This window comes from Blennius ocellaris (assembly GCF_963422515.1).
Source record: "Blennius ocellaris genome assembly, chromosome: 4".
NCBI lineage: Eukaryota > Metazoa > Chordata > Actinopteri > Blenniiformes > Blenniidae > Blennius > Blennius ocellaris.
Window position 1 is genome coordinate 2,842,009 of NC_137653.1, and position 23,875 is coordinate 2,865,883.

A 23,875-nucleotide genomic window follows, 5' to 3' on the forward strand; every position below is an offset into this window, starting at 1 on the left:
GGAAGAATTTCACAATGACCTGCTGCTCTGCAAGACGGTCAACTTGAATTTCTGATTCATTGTATTTGCATGCAAATCAACTTCAGTCGAGGTGAAAGAGTGTATTTAATAAGGCTTTTGTCTCAGTGGATTCCGTCTTACCTGTTCGAATAACTTGTGAGACGATGTAAAGATCTCTCTTCATGTCCTTGTTGCTCAGGTCCTGCGGGAAAAACACACATTGAATAAGAATTTAATTACACTTTTGGATCTTTCATGCAGGAGTATTTCTCTTTGGAACGATAGGGGGCAGCATTTCACAACTTTTATATTCGTCACTCAGTTCTCCAAACACACTTCTGTCATATGTCCTGATATGTCACGTAAACGTGCGTGTGTGTGCATGTGTGCGTGTGCGTGTGCGTGTGCGTGTTACCGTGAACAGTGCACACAGCCGGTCCACCTTCTCTGGGTTCTTTGGTCCTCCATTCTTGTTCAGCCTCACCATGAACTTCTCACTGAAAACAACAGAAACATACACAGTTATGATAAAATAGAAAAGAGGAGAATATGTGGATCGCAGATGGAAATTCTTTAACTTCTCGGCAGCTAAACTTTTAGCCTGAAGATCAAATGGGACACAAAGTTGTGGGGATGATCCTCAAGTTCAAATCCTTTTTAAATTACTTTAAAAATGAAAATAAAGTGAATTTTTACTGCGAATATGAGAAGTGGAGATTAAAAATGTCATAATATTCCTGTATTTTTCTCTCTGCGGGATTGAAACATTTGACCTCCTGCTGTGAGGCGCCGGTGCCAACCCCTCCACCCAGGTCCACGTCTTGCAGCCTGTGACTGTTCCATCCGAGTGTGTTTTTAACGCGACCGCTCACTGAAACGGAATCACGCCTCAGGGCCAAATAAAGCTGTCAGATCCGTATCCGAATGTGAAAATCGGAACAATTCGACGGCGTCAAGACTCAGAAAATCCCTTCTGGTGTTCACGTCTCCCTCAGTCTGACTCCACGGTTGAGCAACTCACCAGTTTACCCACAGCACCCTCCCTCTGCCTCCTCTGGGGAGTTTTCTGTCTTTCTTTTTTTTTTGCAAAGAGATAAGAGTGCTTCCACATTCCCGCTCATGTCTACTCCGGTCTCCCTGTGGAGAGAAAACTCCAGAGCGGCCTTTTTTTTCCACTTCAGGGAACAGAAACGTGTCAAAGGCTCATTAAACTGTTTGTCCCCCCCAAAAAAAACAAAAACAGAGAGAATGTGGAGAGGAGGACATAAAGTATCCTGGTGTGTTCATAATACCAGCTGGGAACTGGGAAAGTTACCAGTTGGGGAGTGTTACCATAACGACAGCGTCAGTGGAGCCGGTTGTGTTAAAGCAGTGCTTCTCAAATGGGGGGGCGTGGTGGGGTGTCAGGGGGGGCGTGAGGCGGGCGCGACTTTCAGTATTAGTGTCTTTATTCATGCTTGAATGATTAAAAAAAAGGGCCTCCAGCTCATTTTATTAATTTATTTTGATAATCAGGCGATTGTATGCAGAATGCTGGTGCAGCAACTCATACAGTGGTTTATACAGATAAATAAATAAATATTATCAGGTTCTCAATGGTAGTACAATTCGGGGGGGGGGGGGATTCTGTCCTGTAGGGGGGGCATGACAGAAAATAATTGAGAACCACTGTGTTAAAGGGTCCTGGACCTCATGCTGGGTCAAGAAGCTGATTTGTCGAGTCGTCACTTTTAACCTCTGACTGGGTTTCGGTGGATGAGGGCGAGACGTGTGTCAGGCCCAGAATCTGAACCAGAATCGGAGGTGAGGCTCTCTGTGTCGGCACAAGGAGGAAAACTGATCCGATCCCTCGTCGCCGCAGAGTTCCAGCTTTGTTCCCATCTGGGGCGTGTTTGACTTGTTTAACTGAACAAACGACGCGACAGCGTGAAGTTGGTGGAGCTCAGGCGGGATCAGGGCCGGAGCCTGTTTTTAATCCACAATGACAGCTGAATGTTTTCTTTTTCCCTGTTAGAAAGAGTGAAACTGATTCAAACCAAATAAACACGACCGTTCCAGAAGCTCTTCCTCACGTTCGTCAGGAGGAAAATTCTTTAGTCTGACGATTTTCTCCAAAGTGAATAAAACAAAGCGATCAGCCATAACGTCATGACCTAATACTGTTGAGGGGGTCCTTCCATTGGAACGTTGTCCTGCACTTCCCGAGACCAAATAAAGACTTCCTGCTTCCTGATTGGTTCTTCAATCACCTGGCAGCCGTTCACCTTGAGTTCCTCTTTTCCTTTCATCTAAATTCAAACCTTGTGACACTTGACGTTCTATCAGTGGTTAGAGCCGCAGGGGGAAGTGATCGAAATGCGCTTTTTGTAGTTTTTTCACCACGGCAGACGTCACTAACCTTCGCCGCCGCCGGATTATTATTACGTCACCTACGTGATCACCTTTCCTAACTCCTTTAGGAAGCCTCCTAAACACCTTTCCGTGGATGACATCATGGCGGTTAAGGAAAAGTGGATAGGATCCACCCCCTTCCAATCCTCTGGTCCCTGAGTGTCACTGCTGCCCCCTGGTGGTGGAGAAAGCTCTGGATTCTGACAGCTTCTGTCGGAACCGACAGATCTTCTGCAGCAGTTGGAGCTCCGGGAACTCGTCTGCCGGACGGGACCTCCACCTCGGCCTCGCTGTTGGGAAGCCGGTTACTGATCTCAGTTCAGTCAGCAGGATCCTTTCATTCCCTCTTCACAAAAACCTGCTTCCTCTTCTGAGATGACTTATCTCATCATCCTCCTCATCCTTCAATGTCTGCCCTGATTCTCTGCATTGTCCAGTGGCTTCTTTGAAACACAAAGACCTGCCGGATGTGTTGAAGCAGTTATCCTTTCTTCACCGGTGGTTTTAATTCATTGGCTTGAACTAAAACGAAAAAGAAAAATGTAGCGTGACGCTGAGTGTCCGACTCCACATTCAAGAATGAAGAATACGTTTCCTCTTCCTGTTTTTTCGTGCGTGCAGTTACATGTAACTATGACGGCAACACGTCCATCAACAAGGTCCGTCTGTTGAATAATATTCCCATTAAGCAAACTGATGAATAAACCTCAATGAGGTAAGCAAGGCAAGAGGGGGTCGTTTCTAATTTTGCCCTTCAAAGCTCCACACATGACTGATTGAAGAAAATATATTTGGGTTTGCAATAATAGAGCTTATGTAAAAGGATTACCCTCATTTTGATTAATCTAATAAAAGAGTGAAATTCCCGAAACAAACAAACTCTAATGGATGAAATTTGCCATTTTCTTCGTCACACAAAGACATTTTCATTAATGTCTCATTTTCAATGACGTTTTAATTATCTAAAGGTTTTCTTTACACACTTGCTGTGATACTGACTGTAACAGGGATACATGCATTGGTGCCTTCTTAAGGGTGAGAGGGTGAACTGGTTATATCGTTAATGCGTCTTTCTGCGTATCGACTGTTTTGTTATTCCGGCTTCCTTCTTCTTCAGTCTGAGACGCCAGAGTGAAAATAAATCTCAATGTCTTCTACTCGACCTCAGTGGACGATTTAGATGAGAGCAGAGAATCTGTGTGTTTACACTGACTCACATGTACAGCCGGTTCAGAGCTGCTATGAGCATGCCACACCTGTAGAGGGCAGTGTAGCAAGAAGCATTAAGCCATGATAGCCAATCAGAATCCTGGAAAAGAAATTGTGACGTAAATATCCGCCGACCTCCTTCTAGACGCAAACCGAGACATGCATTTTATGCGTTTGGGTGTAAATGCACCCAAATGCAGAGAAATATCAGCAGATACCCGGATAAACGTGGCCTGACACTGTGCGCTCATTCACTCCTTCACTCCCTGATTCCTTCAGCCCTTCACTCATTTACCCCTTCACTCAAAATATTTATTCCTTCACTCCATCACTCTGTAAAAGTACCATGAAATCACTGTTGTTGTATTCGGTGCCATATCATTAAAGTTGCATTGAATTCACCCGCTCACCGATTACACACACACACATGCATGCATGCACGCACGCACACACATGCATGCATGCACGCACGCACACACACACACACACACACGCACGCACGCACGCACACACGCACGCACGCACACACGCGCCCACAGCCCAGTCAGAGTTGAATTATTTACATTATTTCTGTCTACATGAATGTGAAAAAGGCCGATAAAACATTGTAGATGCAATCGGAAGAATGAATGTTCTGAATCCACAAATGCATCAACATCAGACACACTTACATGTTTGTGCACAAACACACACACACACACACGCACACTGAGTCACGTGCTGACGATCCACCCGGAGCCGCAGAGTTTTATGGAAATGCATATGAACCAATCATTTCCAGTCCATTGCCGTCCGTCCTCGTGGCCGATATGAACTACATCTGCTGCGGAGCTTCAGCTCCAGAATAAAACACTGCGAGGATGACGGGCCATTTTCAACCGTTTCTTTTTTTTTTTTTTTTTTTTTAAAGTCGCCTGGAACACACTCACACAGCTCAGGCCGGCCACATCTTCTCTCTCTCCGGCTATCTGTTGTGTGTGTTCATCCACGCTTTAAGAAATGGGGGGGTAAAACGGATGATTCAAACAAACATCTATTCTGCCCACAGACTCTCTTATCTCCATGTTAGAAACATATTACTGGTGGATAAGTAATGAACCAAGGATAATGACCCCCCCCCCCTCCACTTTGTCCATGCCTCCTCCTGGCTCCCACTACAGCACTTAAAGCAGGGATCATTTCTCCTGCTTCTTTGCTCTTTACTAAAAATAGAAATTAAGTAAAAACAAGGCCTCGCTCGACTGGATTACCTCATTAGGGACCTGATTTACGAGAATCCTGCGCGGTGTGTTGAATCCCACGCTCACGCAGACAGATTACACTTCTGATGATCACCTCGGAAAAAAATACACACGACTGATATCAGGTGACAACTTTTGCATTAAAATTACGTTTTTGGGTTGGTTTTTTTTTAGAGTTCCGCTCGTTAACTCAAGAATCCACTGCATGGAGTGAGTGGATAGAGCGCCATCTCCGATGTTAAAACAAGGGTATCCCAAACTATAGCTGTGTTACACAAGGTCAAAGAATCTCTTGATAAAAGAGCTTTGTTTCTATTGTGTAACTCACTGATTGTTCCATATGTAAGTGTGGGGAAGTGCTTGTAAAACTTACATTCGTCCAATTTTCCTTTTACAGAAACGTGCCGGTCGAGTCATCGACGTACGTGGATACACAAATATTTATACAACTAAGAAACATTAAAATTTAACGAACCAGCACATCAGCAAGCTGGAGCTCCTTCTAAACACCTCTGTCATGAGATCACCTCCTGTCATTACACGCTGAGTCAGCAGAACACACTAACCACAAGCCAAGGTCAAGTCAGTGTGTGTGTGTGTGTGTGTGTGTGCGTGTGTGTGTGTGTGCGTGTGTGTGTGTGTGTGTATGTGTGTGTGTCTGTCTTGTGAGAGGACCTTTTAGCTGCTTTGCACTGAGGAGTAAAATCTAAAGCAAAATGTTTGTTTCGGGGAAATTGCTTCTGCCGCTTCTCACTCTTACTCTGTCCAAGCACACACACACACACGGACACACACACACACTCACACACTAATGCAAAAATGCACAGCTCACTGACACAAAAGACATTAGCTCTCATTTCTGCAAAACATTAACATTTCTTTATCATATTATCATTGACCCAACATTGAACCGCTGCATATTTATAGCAACACACACACACACACACACACACACACACACACACACACACACACACACACACACACACACACACACACACACACACACACACACACACAGTCATGCCATCACAGCTGGCCTACATCGACCTCATTATCCACATTAGCAATTCTTTATCTGTTAGCATTATGTTCTCTGTACGAATGTATAATTGATATCATATAGTAATGCGTGCGTGTGTGTGTGTGTGCGTGCGTGTGCGTGTGTGTGTGTGCGTGTGTGTGTGTGTCTGTGTGTGTGTGGTTGGTCCTGTGTTATTTACAGCACCGCTGTGCGGCCAGTATGTGTTTTATAACATGAAGGTAATATAAAAGAGTAACAGAGGACTTAATGAAAGAGCAGAGAGCGATCGGTTCAACCCGGGACGCCTCCAACTCAGAGAAACTTCCAGAATGTCCTCAGCTCAACTTGGTGGAGGATTCAGAAATAGAAACATTAAAAAAAAAGGCACACATTCGGGTTAAAGCACAAGCGGGGAGCCGTGTGGTTACTGACTTGAGAACGGCCTGTCGTTAAAGCTACTTGGTCAAACGACGGTATAACTACATTACATAATGGTGAGGAGCTGGAACAGTAGAGTTTTCTGCTTGGTTTTACTGTGAGACGCTGACGAGATCAAATGAACCTGGACGATTCATGACGCCTCAGAAAGCAACACACTATGAAGTGATCTGCTGCTGTCCGCATAGATAGATAGATAGATAGATAGATAGATAGATAGATAGATAGATAGATAGATAGATAGATAGATAGATAGATAGATAGATAGATAGATAGATAGATAGATAGATAGATAGATAGATAGATAGATAGATAGATAGATAGATAGATAGACAGACAATTGTCTCTATTTAGTGTTTTATTAATTTGACTTTTGGTGTTAAGATTTAAGAAGTCACCATAATTCATTCAATCATACAATCCTCGCAATACCAAGCAGAGTAATGAGTAAAATAACTACTTTACCTTTTGAATAGGAAACAATGTCTTTCACCACCAGACCAGATGATTCAGTCTCTGAGGTTCACACTTTGTGGAACTTAAGACTTTGCTTGTCTTTACCTGCCTTTATGTAGATATAAATGAATCTGACACCTCTTCTTAGTTACAGATAATTATACACCAATAAAAAAAATTGTTATGATAATTATCTTTCATTTCCAGTAATAGATCTCCCTGAAACTTTCACACTGAGTCATTATTGCTAATGAGTTTCTTTATGTGTGTGTGTGTGTGTGCGGAGTAAATGGCATTGATGAATCCCCTCAGGGAAAGCAGGGCTGGACCCCATTAGTCTCTGAACAGAAACTATCACTTGGGATTTGCCAGTGATGTCTGAAACGCAGGCAGGAAATAATTGATTCTGCGAGGCGTGTACTCACTTCACAGCCGGAGCGCAAAGGTCAAGCAAAAGTCAGAGAACCACATAAATCCAGCGCAAACTGAGGATGTGGCTGGACGTGCCGCCTACCTGATGGTCCGTCCCTCTCGGAGGTCGTACAGGGAGAAGAAGATGTCCGTGTCCTCGCCGATGCTGTTGTAGGTGAAGCTCTTCAGGTTGACCAGCAGGTGGTGAGGAACGGGAACCCTGCACGGCTCGCCGTGTCGCTGCCGCCCACCGTCGCCCTGAAAACACCGCAATTGTCAGCGAGGCGCGCCGGAGAGGAGTCGAGGAGTCGAGGAGTTGAGGAGTCGGAGGTGAAACTCCGGGTTACCTGGGTGGTGCTCTGCTGGACGCTGTGTCTGCTGGACAGATGCTGCAACCAAGCACAGAAAAACAAGGCAATGTCAGAGATCACGCGCTAATCCAATAACATTTAGTCCTCTAAATGAAAGAAAATCATCAGATTAAAAGACAGTGTGACGGATAACAACCAGGTTAGAGAGCATCTTCCTCCCACTAGCTGATGTAACTGGACCGAACATCCAGATTATAGAGAGTATAACTAGTAGTAGTAACTGGTGATTGAAATAATTTTCCACTTGGGACATCATTTTCACTTTAAAAACAAAAAAAGTGTTTTAATGCAAAAATGCAAAACTAATATTGCATCAGTGTTTCCATTTCAATCTTTTATCTGTATGCAGCATTTCCAACCCAAATTCTCCTCCAACTACCATTTGATCCACAGTTATTTGTTTTCCTTCTCCTCTTTGTCGCCACATTTCCTCTCTCTGTATTATCCGCCTTGTTTCAATCCTCATATTTCCCCTCTTCATCCTCCCTCCAGCCTTTATCTTTTCCTCCCTCGCGGATTCTTCTCCGCTCATTTTTCTCTCTGAGAGGACGGACTCATGTGAAACGCCCCAGAGACTCATTACCCCTCCTGGTCTGTGACTCTCCAGAGTGACCGTGCGAGACGGGCGGCGGCGGCGGCGGGAAGTGAAGACCTGTTTGACGAATTGAAATAATGACTGTCAAACTGCGAGCTGCCGCCTGAAAATATTGTAACCTGAGAAGAAAACGACTCTTCGCCTTTAATGACAAACACTGATTCACTCACTGTCTCTCTTGTACATTCAAGCGGTGACCCGTTAGGCAATTGGGACTCGTCCTGAGTCAAACATGAGTCGAGAGGCGGCAGATCCACTGTCACACCGTCACAGTCCCATTTATATGTTAATACACAGCGCAAACTCGTATTTTCTTCACACATCCCACTAGTTCAACACACTCGTATACATGTACATATGTGGAAACTCGCGGAATATTTGTTTGTTGTAATATTTGACAAGGGAATTAGAAAAAGAAAAAATATATACATATACTTATTTATGTCTGTAGTAAATTTGATCAATTGGAAATCAGGGGGAAACAAGCAGCTCCTCAGACCCGAAGAAGCTTTCAGAGATGCCAAGAGGAAAACGTCCAGGTGTGCTGAGTCTGTAGGATATTTTCCCTGAATGCATCAAGTAATTATTAAACTACTGGTGTTGGCTCTACTGTTTCTGTCTGAAGCACTGCAGTTCTAAAGATCTGTTTAATTATTATGTTTGTGAATCCATCCACCTCCATCCAAACCAGGGATACTGGTTTTCTGGAGCCGTTTGAAACTGTGTGAAGTCGGGTTCCACCTGGACAGTCCATCACAGGACACACTCACACATTTATAGTCCCCAACTAACCTCAAACACATGTGTTCACATTCTTTAGAGGAAACAGGAGATGCTACACTCTGATTAACCTATTCATTTATTAATTTTATATGAATATTATTTCATAAAATAGCTCAATCTACCACAGAACTATCCACTCTACCACCTGAGCCACAACCTCCATCATGCCAGAGCAGTAAAATCTCAGTAAATCTACATGTCCTTGTCATAAGAGGTTTGTTTTTCCAATCCAACAGCAACAAAAAATTAATAAAAAATCAGTTGTTTTCATACATTTTACAAGATTGTGGGTCTCAATGGGAGTCGGCAAGACTGAAGATGGTTGTTATAACGAGTCTGCAGATGTTATTTAACTTAAACCAGCACCTCTGTTATTTCTATTCTAGTGTTGGCTCCAGTTCAGCCTCCAGGCAGCCGAACAAAGGAAAATCACCAGGACTCTGCTATTTAAAGCCGGACTGATGTAAGACTCACAACATCTGCGTTATCACCAAGAAACCGACGTTGAGCCGGTCTCTGGCTGCAGAAGCTCTTCACCACATTAATTAGCTGCAGTTCCAGTGAAAAGGGAAAACTTAGTAAAGATGCAGGTGAATATGTACCAACCACAACATGAACAAGTGTTAATCAACACATACAATGTTTTTTATATCAGTATTTCATCTGAAACGCAGTTTGAAGTGACACCTTTCATAAATGTATACAGATTACTATGCACTCATAAATGACATTTTAAAAGATGAATACATTTAAAAATACTGCAAAAATATCACTGTTTGGATATTCCAGATTAATAGTGGCCTTTCGGTTTAATTTGCATAACCTTTTGGTTGAGAATCTGAAAATATTCAAAACACCAATCAATGAAAATTACATTTGCCCAGTTTTTGCATTGTGTCGGTGGGCTAATAGTTAATTTTTCTTTTGATCTCAGCCAAATAATTGTTGAAAAAAAAGTACTGAGGGCCGTGACGAGCTTTTCAAGGTTTTCAGCTTCTGTATCAAGCTAAAACGGTCTGAGATGTTTGACTTTAATTTACCTGATCGGTTGCTCATAATGTCAAACAAATGTGGAATATGCCCCCTCTACTTAAACATATAACTACAATCACTAGAATAGCATGTCACTGTCTTTAAAATGAAAAATATAAATAAGCACTCCCTTCATTGTGGGTGATGCTTCGCCCTGAGGCGTCCCAGGCACGCAGCTCATAATAATAAAGTGTCACATAAATAAAAACAGTTGTGGGTGTCCACGTGTCGCCGTTTCTCAGAGCAGGTGTTTGCTTGAGGTAAAAACTTTATTAAATCTGACTTGTTGTCGGAGAAACTGGAAAAAAACCAGAGGAGAAAACAGGAGCAGCAGGAGCGAGAGAGACTGAAAACACAGCAACAGGAGGCTGATTTACAGCAGCAGAGACGACGAACCTCTCAGTCATCACTTTCCAGCCCTGATTTCTTTGTAGAGCGACAGGAGCTCTGCCAGCAGCAGGGAGGATATTACTTTGAGCATAAAGTTGTCAGAAGAAATGCAATAATGCTGCTGATCTTTCGCTTTCAGCCTGCGGTTGTTTCACCTGCTGCTGGATGTTAAAGCTCAGAAGTGTGAGGCGAAAAGAAATAAAAGCTCCCAAAACAACACAAAAAAGGGAAGAAAAAAAACTACAGAGGTACAAAAGTACCTATAGTTAAAAGGGCTTAAAATACAACCACAATTAGACACAATATGGCAAGAAATTTTTTGGCAAAAAAACAACTAAATCACGTCACAGAATATTTTCTAAAGTTATAAAATGGCCAAAATGACAAATAAACAAAATAGTAGAAAAAAATGACACAAACTTAACCAAGAATATCTGAACAATAACAAAACTACATGGTAAGAAAAGATCTATGAAGAAGAATCAGGCAGGTAAAACAAACACAAAGCACAACCACAAATAGAGAGAAGTTGCAACAGTGATAAGTACAAGCTGCACAGTATTAACAAAAACACTATGAAAACCAAATAATTCACCTGAGATTTAAAACATGTTCACGGAAGCCAAAATATAAATGCAAAAACCCCCCAAAAAAACTACCCAGCCACAGATGGTAGTGAAAAGACCAGAAATAAACACACTGACAATGGGGAGATGCGGATTCACCAAAAAACGATTGAAAAAGCAACAAAAGCACAGATAACCCATCATGACACACACAAAAAAAACAACTGTGACAAAAACTTCAAGATCGCTCCCAAAAAAATACAAAATAAAATGTGCCTCAAAGAGACAAGAACAATCAGAGAAGTATGAAAAGTAATTAACAAGAAGCACAAAGAGTGACAAAGTAACTCAAAACAAAGCAAACAGAAAGAACCCCAGATGGGAATAATGAGAGAAGGCAAAAGATCATAAAGAATATTAAGAGTAAAAACAATGTACAAAGATATCGGGAAGAGACGCAGAATCACCATGAATAATGAGCAAAACAGCCACAAACAAATGCACAATGTAATTTAAAAACACACAAAAGAAATACAAATATCTCCAGAGAGAATCATTTGCACTGGGAAGCAAAAATCAGAAAAAAAAAAAAGTGATGCAACAGGAAGAAATCATCAGAAAGCAACTTGTTACCCAAAAACAGAATAAGACTATGAACCTAGTAACCCAGAAAAAGACACAAATCTACGGTATAGACATGGGAATTAACCAGAAAATAACCACAAGAGCCCAATAGAGACAGATATTCAGCGCAAAATGACAAAAAAAACAAACGTCTGACCTGGAATGAGATTCAGAACTGATCTACATCAGTTTACATGCAAACTAAACCGGTTTTTCATTAGACCTCCGGTGTACCTTTATGCTTGGAAGTTTACCGGTAAAAATATGTCAAAGGAAGAATTTATTTTTTATTTTATTTGTTGTGTTTGTGTCACACTCAAATCTTCCGGGTCGGAGTGAAATCAGTGAAAACCAGTCGATATCTTCTTCGGTAGATAAAGATCTTACCATCTTATAGAGATCTGACACGCTTATCTGGTCTTCATCTACCATCTCAAACTCCTTTCTTGGCACCAAGTCGAGACCCAGGTGTCTGAGAGGGGGGAGGATAGGGGGAGGGAGAGAGAGAGAGAGAGAGAGAGAGAGAGAGAGAGAGAGGAGGGCAGGGGGAGATGATGGAAAAAGACCAACATCAGTTTCTTTCATTTGACCTTCAAAATAATACTTTCTGATGTGGATACTGGTGCGCTAGCCAAGGACACACACAAACAACTTCTCTAATCTCAATCCACATCGAAAGCTCACAGCCTCCTCAAAATTTTAAAGTTTACATCAAACTTGACTTTTGTCTCCGTATTGAGAGACGTCCCCACAACGTTAAGGTGTAAACAGACGTGGGTCCCTGTAAGGTAGTAAAAACAAGAACACACACATTGCAGTGTATGCTTTATAAAGAAGTTGCATTGACTTGTATTCACACACACACACACACACACACACACACACACACACACACACACACACACACACACACACACACACACACACACACACACACACACACACACACACACACACACACACACACACACACACACACACACACACACACACACACCTGGGGATTACTTTGTGCTCCGTGCGGATGAGCACAGCGTTCACCTGACCTTGTTCTTAAAGACACGGAGCTCAATATTCTTCAAAAATGTTTTCCCAAAACCGAGAATGAGAAGTTCAATGGATGTTGGCTTCATCCTCCTAACTACTGACTACAGTGTGTCTTCTGTGGTGGACATTTGTAAACCTGGCTCTCTCCCACCCACTGCATCTTATTGAAATAACTCATATTGGTATCTACAAAGGACATTTAAGGCTTTTTAATGATACCAAAAATGTTTTCAGTATTCTAATTACCTTGCAAATATTATAGAATAAAAAAAAAATAAAGATTTTTCTCCTGGTAGTCAGGAGAATATCACATGAAAATTCTGCCTTGATTACATTTATGAAGCCTGCGGGATTTGTAATGATGTAACTCAATAGTACAGGTCCTTTTTAAAGGTTTTTTTTTCTCTGTTTGTTTTATTCTTGTTTTGTTTTTAATTTACTTTACAAAAATAATAAAACTAAATGAAATGTAATAGACGTGCAAGACATTTTCTTCCTATTAAGCATTTCCTAGATATCTAAGTGACATATATGAGCTTACATTTTGGTAATAAACTGCAATTATAGAGTATAAAAACTGAGATCTGTGATGAGGCTGTCCACCTTATCAATCCGCCTCAGCTCCTCTAACTTTAAGGCAACGGGGTTCCAGTCTAAATACGCGGGGTTTGAATTCAAGGCATGGCTTTTCATTCTGGGGTTTGCATGTTCTCCCTGATTTTTCAGTCTTTCTCCAGATTTCAGTGGTTTAATGTGAATACACGATGGCCGGGTCCGACTGAGGATCTGCTTCTATGACGACTTGATGTCGTTATATAAGCTCCAGCGTTTATGGTAGAAGATCTGACCCTCAGACCCGCCATGGGGCCTCGGGGGGACGCAGTGCAACTTCCATATAACCTTTTAGCATGAATTAGCTTGCAGGCTGTACATTGCAGCTGCTGCCTGGCTTTTTACTCTCTCTCTCCTGATGTCACTTTACTTATGATGGATCTGCAAAACCAACGATTTCACACCTCGTGAGCTTCTGTTTTTTTTGTCATTTGTACCTGAAATTGATAATTCAGTTCCTATTATTTTACATTTCTGTGTGCTTGAGTAACTAGTAACTGTAATCAACCACCAGATTTGCAGCTACGGGAGCATCAAGGACGACTAGAATCTGTGGTAAATATTACTTTTAATACGATTTGTGTTTGTGGATCCTCCGAATGAACGTCTGATGGTTCCTCCGGTAATTCTACTTCCACTTCCCATCGTCTGCAGTCACGTCTGCTCTCGGTTCCACGCAGCTTCCGTGTGTCGGACGCCTCCCGCTCTCCCAGCATTCGCAGCTCAATCCGAGTTTCCTCTCGGTCATCTGCTTTCAACAAGCTTACGGAGGCCTGCTGTGAGCAGATGAGTCTCCTCGGGCTGCTGCGGTCTGGATTCATCCACCGGCCTCCTGTTGGACCCGTGTGGGTTTTTGTGGCGACGCGCCGATCTGCCGCCTTTAACGCTTTATTTGTTGTTTGACTGCGTTACATGCTTGAAACTGGCGGACGGAATCAGACACGGAGCCAATCAGACGGCCGTTAGTTATTTAACCGTTTATCTGGAGAGTCGCAGTATTTTGCATCTTTCAGTTCAATATACATTCAGTTTCAGGGTTGGAGCAAATATTTAACTGTACTGCCGTGTGTGTGTGTGTGTGTGTGTGTGTGTGTGTGTGTGTGTGTGTGTGTGTGTGTGTGTGTGTGTGTGTGTGTGTGTGTGTGTGTGTGTGTGTGTGTGTGTGTGTCCTCACTCGTTGCCCCAGTCCAGTCGGACGGTGATGTGTCTCTTCACGTCTCTGCTCTGGTCCTGCGTCAGGTGACCGGACAGCAGCTGCCTCCTCAGGTCGATCAGCTCCATCATCACGTGACGGACCTTGTAGAACAGATCGACCTTATGTTTCTGAGAGAGGGAGAGAGAGAGAGAGAGAGAGAGAGAGAGTGAGAGAGAGAGAGAGAGAGAGACCTGTCAGCGCTCAGGATTCATACTGTGGCTCCGGCGTTGACGCTGACTAAGCGGTCCTCGCTCTGCGGCAGGGAGCTTCTCCTGAGCTGTTCTATTGGAAAACGCTCGGACGGGAACGTGGAAGATGAACGAGTTCGCCGTCTTTATTTGTACCCGAGACTCACAGCGATAAGCAGATCTCCGCCGAAAAGGGATGAATGTTTCCCAGACAGATTCGGGTGAATACAAGCAGTGATGTCTTGTTCTACACACACATTATTTGATGTTTGCGTCGAGCTACAGGTGTTTGTTTACCTCAGCGCTAACGAGGTTGAAACACACAAGCAAGTCGTCGATGCTAATATATAAATAGAAATAATAAGACTTGAATGACAAAAGGCCCATTTAGCCGCAGTACGTCTCCTCTCATACACTGATTATGACAGAGACATCTGATTGGCTGCAGAGAAATCATATCTGGAAAAAAAAAGCATTTCTGGATGAGATCACATCCGAAATAATGAGAAAAGTCCCATAAATAAATACCCAACGAGGCGAATGTGGCTAACACAGCGAAGTTGGCTAGAAATGTTGAACTGTCAGAATTAAGATGGCAGGAGAAACGTGGCTCATTTACAGCTTAAAGAGCAAACTTAATAAAAAAAAAAAACTTGTCTTAATCAATTAATCAAACTTGTTTCACGATGACAATGATCGATGTCTAAAGAACATGAAAGACACACACAAACGTAAACGCACACAGATGTGACACGACAACGGAGAAACAGCACAGTCAGAACACATTTGTTCCTGCAGCATGTTCTTTTATTAGAGCTCTAATTTCTCCTGCCGGCCGCTGGGTTCAACCTCCATTCAGCTCCTGGCAGGAAAGACTCGGCTCTGTTCAGAGGGGCAGGTGCTCTGGACACACACACACACACACACACACACACACACACACCACACACACTCCTTCCGTTGAGCATGTAAATCTGTCCAATGTACTCGATGCACTCAGCCGAAGAGTACATTTCATGTCGCTACAGAGTCTGCATGACATGGGATTACATTAGCAAACTGTATGTAAACACACACACACACACACACACACACACACACACACACACACACACACACACACACGCACACGCACACACACGCACACAAGAGGTTTTAGATATGCGTGAATAATTTCCCAGTTGTAAACAACATGAGAGGTCAGGAAATCCAGATATAGATAAAAAGGAAAAAAAAAGAAAAAGCATCTCTCTCTCTCTCTCTCTCTCTCTCTCTCTCTCTCTCTCTCGCTCTCTCTCTCTCTCTCTCTCTCTCTCAGTTTTTCGGTCGGAAACACGTCTGTTTTTAGCGGCTATTGAGTGGAAGTGAGCCTGGGAGGCTTCTCCGCCGCTCCCCCGGTGTTGCACGCCGGTCCAGATTGAACCCCAAGCAGGGAGAACGGAGCTGAGATTAGACGGGCGAGGAGCTATCATCCTGCGGGAGTTCTACACGTCTTAATCTTAAACATCTTTCTCAGGGATCAGCAGCTTCAGGTCGATACCACACAAGGTTTTATGTGTACGTGTGCCCTGCAGTACGCCATTCTTCTCCTAATACCTCGGACTACCCGTTCAATTCTAGCCGCTAAAGCAACGGCTAGAGGCCAGAATATTTATTTTTCCACGATGTTCTAATGGATGAGAGCTTGTGAACCTCATCTGCTCTCAGAGGAAAATGTTGGGACACGTTTTGGATCCAGTCGCTTAATAATTAGCTTTTCTAGTCGAAGGTGAAGTGCTTCCTGAATAATTCATACGCCATCATCCGAAGACTAATGTCGGAGATGATGAGCTCAAACAAATGAAGCTAGATAACCCGGACACACACACACACACTGCCAGAGGTGTGTGTGTGTCTCTGATGCTCAACTGATTGGAGGCAAAGAACTTAATATATGTTTCTAAATCTAAATAAGAAGATAGAATTACGCCATTACAGCATGTCAAATGTTGTTAAAAAAACCTACTTACATGTTTGCCAGTTGAGTCAGACTTTCGTACGGGTTGATCTGTTGACAGCACAACTTTCCAAGAGAAAACTCAAAACTTTAATTTCGTTTTTTGGGGTCTGGTTACACAACAGTGATGTTCAGGGTCACTGAAAATGCAACGTTTGCTCCCAGGGTGGAACTTTTTGAAAATGCCCAAACTCCATCATCATATATAAACGCAACGATTCGAAAACGCATCTTTTTGAAAAAGCTCAGGCTCCAATCTCAGCAGAGACGAACAGTGCCACTCTGCACCGCGGCTGTCAGTGGCTCTTCTGCACATGCTCAGTAGACGAACAATAACAACAACGTTTTCCTCCAGAGTGTCGTGACTCCCAGTCCAGATTCTCCTGAAACCGTTGTAGTTGACAGTCACCGCAGCAACAATCATATTTCATCAACTGTCCATACGAATGTCCGTGTTCTCCCATTGTTAATGTTTACAGCGTTTTGTTTCATGCATGTGTGTGTGTTTTCAAAACATGGCCATGTAAACGCGGCACTTTTAAAAAACAAACAAACGATTGGGCGAAAACGATGCGTTTTCACTCGAAGATAATCGTCGTGATAATGCGACCAGGACTGCCGAGTGTGTGAGACGACATTTAAACACGTTGTCATTTTAAAACGTCGGTTTCATGTTGTGAAAAAAAAAAAAAAGAAATATCGCATTTATAAGCCGAGCTCTGAGCTGACACGTTTCTTCCCTGTTCTATCTGTTGCTCCCCGGAGCACCTTCATTAGCATTATTTTAGTATTGCAGAATGCTCAAGGTTGAAAACACTTTGACTTTAAGCCAAAAAGATGTTCAGATGAAGTCTCACACACGGCGGCTCCACTCAGCATCTCATCAGCATAGTTTTTAAAAAAGACACAACGCTCACAGAGTTGCTGTTATTCTGCGGGAGCTTGTTCTGCATAAAAGATGCAGGAATGTCTTCCGGAGTAAAAACCTTTTACGCTTCATCTCGGAGGACAGGCATAAGTACACCGTAATGATCTCACTCAATAATGCATGAATTGGATTCCTCTCCTCACCAATTCAAATCTGATTCCGGAATTAAGATCATTAAAAGACCAACTAGTGGCTCCGGTGACGGGTTAGAAACCCGTTCCTACACCTTGTCCTCCTCCGACACGTGCAAACTTGTCTTTCTCCTGGTGTAACTAGTGTGGCCACTCCACGACCCAAAAAAACCCCAAACGGATACTATAATAAAGATAAGCAAAAAAGGATGAATTAATTCATGGTGATTTTGCTGCCGTTTCGATCTTTTACTTCCAATTTTTTTTTCGTCAATTGCCCGCGACGGAGCCTGTCCTGCTCTCTCCGAGTTCAAATATAAAAGCTCATATATAAAAGCTCATATATAACCATTTACGGCATCAGCGGCTACACTCTGCTCCTGAGGGAGCTCTTCAGTCAAACAGCGGCGGAGCAGGAGTCAGCAATAAAGACTGCTGTACGAGCACGCGCACACGCACACGCACACGCACACACACACACACACACACACACAGGCATGCACACACACACATTTATTTACAGCAACGCTCTGACACGGACGAGGATTCACACACACTTTTACACCCGGGAGCTGCCCGACGCGCGGCCTGTTGTCAGCTTCCAGAGCCGCAGAGGGAGGCTGTAAAATATGTGCTTGGCTCCAGTTGGCCTCAATAGAAGGAGCCGGCACGTGAGTTACTTCTCCTCGCTGGGTTTTTTATGTTGGCCGCGACAGACTCGCTGGGAGCCCGAAGAAATAAACCCCCCGGAAACCCAACGGCGGCGCCACACGGAACCCGACGTCTGGTGATGGATTCACGCGCATCGACTGGACGATTCCTCGTCAAATATGCAAATAAATCATCTCGTCGGAAACCTAAAAGTCAAATGGTGACATTTTAATCAGAATCACAGTTTGCATGGCGACGATCATAATAGTTAATTTGCTTCAATATGGGGACGGACTCAGGAAGGAAACATTCGTAGAGCTGCAGATCATTAGCATTTTGTCACGAAACTGTCTTGATATGTACTATATTACTAAACTCCTGTTTACTGGAAGAGCGCCTAATAAATCGGAACTAACTCAGTCCCCCTGATAACAACATGGGAAATGTCTCACTGGTAATCGTCTTATCATTAGCTTGTATCTACAGGAAGTGTAATTATATTGTAAGATTTTGTTTATTAACGTGAGATTTTGGATTTTTTTGAATATGAGAATTTATTCATCTGCCTCTCCAGAGCTACAGCGCCCCCTCAAGGCCTGGCATATGTACCACACTGTTTTGAGTCATTTTTTATGGTGGATGAGGAAAACAAAAGGACGACTTGGACACAAAACTTTGTCTTGTTAGTTTCTCTTTCTAAAGAGCCGTCTACATGTTGGTATTTTATCTCAGCTGTTGTTTTTACTCCTACCTGTTTCCAAGAAGAGCCAATGACCAGATTATAGAGCATCTTCCTCCCAATAACTGATGTAGCTTCAGCTAAAAATCTAGATTATGAAGCATCTCGATCCCTTTTATTGCTAAACTGACCCACACAGCGCTAATGGCTATGCTAATGCGAAAGCTAATGCTACAAGACAGCTAGGTGTCCCTATGTTTTCTGTGCGTGTAGTTACTTTGACGTTGCAGTTACCTCGTAAAATAACTACACTACTTTTCTTAAGAGTGAATGAGAAATTCTACTCTAGTACAAATCGTTATAAATTGCACGACACTAGTAGCTAATATAAGTGAATCCCATGCGGGATTTAAACTTCCATTTAAACGTCACACCAAAGCAGCTGAATACTCGCTTCGGTGTAAACACTTTAATTTAAAATACTAATTCTTACTGCAAAGGTGTGGCCGACAGAAACCGAGCAAGTTTGTAAAGCTTTTTATTTCTCTGCCGGAGTGGTTAAATATGTGTGAATCGATGTTAACGTTCATCCCTTCCCGCAGGAATGTGAAGGTGTGATTACTCACACCAGCCGGGGAAGGAGGAGCCGGGGAGGCAGGGAAGGAAACAGGAGGGAGAAAGAAATACACAAATAGTCATCGCAGGAGCGACGGACCGAACAAACCAGAACCGTGTGTCAGTCGTTCCTGTGAATCAGACACATCGGGTCTGTTTCACTTCAAGAGCTCCTGTCCAGGTACTCGTGGGGCAGGTGGGCGTTTTTTTGGAATGAGAGCTCGGTGTGGAGAGGAGAATCGTGCCCCCCCCCCCCCCCCCCCCCCCCAGCTGTGGCAGCTGTACACATGTTCCAAGTCCTGTTGATTAACCCTGATAAAAGTCAAAATTCAGAGAACATCTACCCACTGACTGGGACGACCAGATGTCCCTTACTTCTGCTTTTATTTCATTTCAGAGGAGGACTTTCTGGATTCTTCCTGTCGATTAATGAGCAGCTCAGACACAACTTCAACCTTTAAATCCAATAATATCCAGTTTGTACTAAAGCATCCTGAGATTTGCACTTAGATGCACGAGAGAGAAAACTCAAGACACATTTTGCAAGATCGAAAGCAGGTATGTGAAACTGTCCAGTGAGCGTCTGCAGTCTTTATCAGAGGTAATTTGTCCTGAATGGAAGCGCGAGTACACGCCGAGGTTCAGCACCGGCTCCTTCTTCTAAAAGCTGCGTGTTTTTACCGTCTGCAGTATCGACCTGGCAGCGCAAAGCACAGGCATTGAAATTTTCATCAGGTAATCTGCAACGATGTCGCCGACGACTTGGACAAGTTGCCGGTTTGTGGCCTCCTAATGGGAAGCGAAGCAGCCTGGCACCTCTGGAATCAGAAGGGACGTTCACAACACCTCGGATCCATTAGCAAATGTCCTGCCTCATTTTCACGCCTGTCAAAGCCGCTGCCGCATCACTGGGAACAAAAGCGCTGAGACAAATCACCGGGGAGCGCACACAAAGAGCCTCTGAATTCCTCTCTGGTCTCTGCTGCTCGCCGGTTATTGGAACACGCTGCCGCTGCTGTGGGACGACTTTTCAGGCTGAATCGCAAACCTGCGACGAACAGGAGACTATTCACACACACACACACACACTGCCTGGATCCAGGTACTACACCTGTGAAAGACGTAGTCAAGTTAATCTACGAGTTAAATCGAAATAAGTGACGAGTTACTTGGCAAACTGTATTAATAATGGTGACATCGCTGTGAGATTGTCGCGTTAGCATTAGCCTGGCCTGAACCGTCGCTCATTAAATTCAGCGGAAGTTCGATGTCAGTAGGAAGAAGACGCTCTATAACAGAGGTTCTTAAAGTTCTGACAGCTGAGGGGCAATTTAGGAACAAACTTTGAGCTGAAAACTGCCGAAGACAAAAAGCGGGAATAATACAGACGTTAAAAAAAAAAAAAAAATTAAATCCCATGGCCAGGTTCACCTCTACGATTTACATTAATTGGTCTGCATTCAGTAATGTGCAATAAAGCCATTTTAATCAATAAACGAGGCTAAATGTGGCAAAACTTGATTAAATTCTGCCTTCCAAAAGTCAAATTTGGGATAAAATAGTTCTGTTTATAGTCCATTTCAGAATATATGTCAAAACACATTTAGAACAAACCGTCAGTATCAGGGCCACAGGAGAACGCCGTTTCACGTCAACACAGATTTTTTTTTTTAACAATCATCCACGCGGCGCCGCTTTTTATGAGCCCGAAGACAGGTGTGGACGCACATCTGCGTGAAAACGATGTCATCGCCATTGGCCCGCGGGCCGCACTTTGAGAAGCGACGCTCTATAACCTGGAGGCTCATCAGTGAGTAGGAGGAAGATGCTCTATCGTCTGTTTTGTGAGACCAGCAGACAGGAAACAGCTGTTTTCGTCGCCGACAAAGGCGAGTAACAAGCTCAAGGAAACCGCGCGGCTGGTCCTGGACTCGTTGTGAGCTTATAACGAAAAAACTCTGCATAATGTTGTCAGAAAGTTAAAAAAAACAACGATTTGCATATTTTCAAAATATATGAAAGTCAATGTCCTCTAATAGAGAGCAAAACCTGCTGTGTGGTATGGAGGCAGGCACCGGCCTGTGTGTGTGTGTGTGTGTGTGTGTGTGTGTGTGTGTGTGTGTGTGTGTGTGTGTGTGTGTGTGTGTGTGTGTGTGTGTGTGTGTGTGTGTGTGTGTGTGTGTGTGTGTGTGTGTGTTGCCAGGAGCACGCTGTGCGCCTCCTCAGGAGCAGGAAGCAGCGAGGACGACTTCCTCTGTGACACAGTTCAGGTGTCGATGATGCAGATGTGAACCGGATTGTGTCGGTTTTCTTACGATCGAGCGAATGTTGACGACATCGGGACCAAATTGTTTTCGGGAAGCGGTGAAACGTGGACTGAGGGGACAGTAAAACTCATTTACACTCTATTAAAACATACCTTCGCCAGTCCAATGCATGAAACAGTTAAGCAGATGTGAAGACCCCCTGCTGTGAGAGTCACCCGGGCAGTCTGCAGCTTCCACTGTAACCTTCAGTGATCAATCTGAGCTCCTCTCAAGTTTAATTACAGCTTCTAAATCGGGTTTTATTCACACTCCTTCAAAGCCGCCGCACAATAAATCTGGTGTTCAGGTCTCGTCTCTGCACGCACGCCTCAAAAGTCATAACTCTGCTTTTATTTACAGCCTTTTAAAAAAAAAAAAAAAATTATTATTTATACTCCTTTTTCAATAACAACCACTGCTACTGTATGGCAACAATGGACACGTCGCCGTGGCAACGAGGGGTGAGTCACCATGGCGAGTGTAAGATGCCGCACTTGTTAAGAAAGCCTATAGATGATGGACGGGCACACGATTTTACACGCACGGACACACGCTCAGCGGTGGACCCGCTGCCTCTCTCACACGTCTTCCAGAACGTTGGGAGTACTCACAGGTGTGGAGACGACGGGGATCCGGCGGGGATCCGGCGGGTTCCCTCCTCGGTTCCTCTCTGCAGCAGAAAGGACTTCAGATCCTCCTCAAACTGCTCTCTCTGCCTCTCTCTTTCACTGTGTTTGTATACTATTCCCCTCTATCCTCCCCTGACCTGTTCTCTCCATCATCTCTCTCTGTCTCTCTCTCTCTCTCTCTCTCTCTCGCTCTCTCTCTCTCGCTCTCCTTCCACCCACGGGCCGGCGCGCAGCACTCCAGCGCCGGCGTCGCGGGGAGAGATACGGAGGTGTGGACGCCACAGATAGTGGAACGTTTGACGGTGAGGACGTGTGACAGCGGCGCTCATTTCTCCGGGCTGAAGCCCACGAGAGAGAGCCTCCGAATGAAAAGTGTGAAATTCTGCGTTTGCGCGAGGCAGATCGAGGGCGTACGTCACCTTCTGCGGGTCCTCCAGAGGAGCGAAGTAACAAAACGGTTGTTTTGGGCGGGGTTTTTCACCTGGCTAATTGTTACGACTCCCACGGGAGGCAGAAGTCTGAGACGCCAAGCGTCGGGAAGGAACAAAGTCCATCCTCCATCCTACATCCTCTTTCTAACCCGTCGTTAAACCTTTATGTCCTTACGTCTCAATAAATGCTTTGATGGCTTATCGCTCGTCTGACAGTGGTTTTTCGCCGAGGCCCCGTTTACACCACGACGTTCTCGGGAGAAAACGCAAAAACTTCCGATGCATTGAAAAATGCAACTTAATGGATCGAGGCTACCAAGGTGGAACTTTTTTTTGTTCGGGAATCGTCGCCGCTGGTAAATAGTTCTTCTGCACGTGCATGTTTAACAACAAAAACAACAATGACTCCCAGTCCATGTTCCCCTGGGACCTGGTAGTTTTATGTTGACGGTCACCACGGTAACAATCCGTACGAATGTCTTGTGTATTTTCCATAAATGATGCTTATAGAACACGATTTTCTGCACACTAGTATTTGTAGTTTCATTACAAAAACAAACAATATCGTCAACTCGTGGCCTTAAAACGACATTGTTTTTAGGTTTTTACGTTATCAAAAACGTTCTAAACTTTTCTGAAATGAAAACACAAAGACAAAGCTTTTCCTTTTGAAATAGGGGCTTTTCTACTTTTGTAGTAACCTTATGTGATTGGTTGCATGAACGGATACAGGAAAGATCAAAGAAATTAACTGTACAAAATTTGCAAATTGATCATATTTCATCTTTTTTCATGGTTTGCTTATTATGTTTGAACTTTTTAAATGATACATTGAAGTAATTTTTTTTACATTCTAAAGTATTATTTCAATTTTTCAATGAAGGCTGCATCATAATATCATACATCTGTTTTTATTTGAATATTAAAAAGTGCAAA

At 43.6% G+C, this 23,875-nt stretch overlaps 1 protein-coding gene across 3 annotated transcripts in view; it reads right to left on the bottom strand.

Annotated features, from left to right (window-relative positions):
* LOC308129802 (dedicator of cytokinesis protein 3-like) overlaps positions 1 to 23,875 on the bottom strand; it is a gene marked incomplete at both ends in the record, with an annotated part of 109,850 nt that overhangs the window by 29,495 nt on the left and 56,480 nt on the right. For all 3 annotated transcript variants that reach the window (XM_080495889.1, XM_080495888.1, XM_080495887.1), the window contains 6 exons: positions 142 to 202; positions 416 to 497; positions 7,274 to 7,428; positions 7,518 to 7,559; positions 11,919 to 12,003; positions 14,365 to 14,513. In XM_080495889.1, coding sequence (XP_080352015.1) covers positions 142 to 202; positions 416 to 497; positions 7,274 to 7,428; positions 7,518 to 7,559; positions 11,919 to 12,003; positions 14,365 to 14,513 — 574 coding nt within the window. The remainder of the gene's footprint in view (positions 1 to 141; positions 203 to 415; positions 498 to 7,273; positions 7,429 to 7,517; positions 7,560 to 11,918; positions 12,004 to 14,364; positions 14,514 to 23,875) is intronic.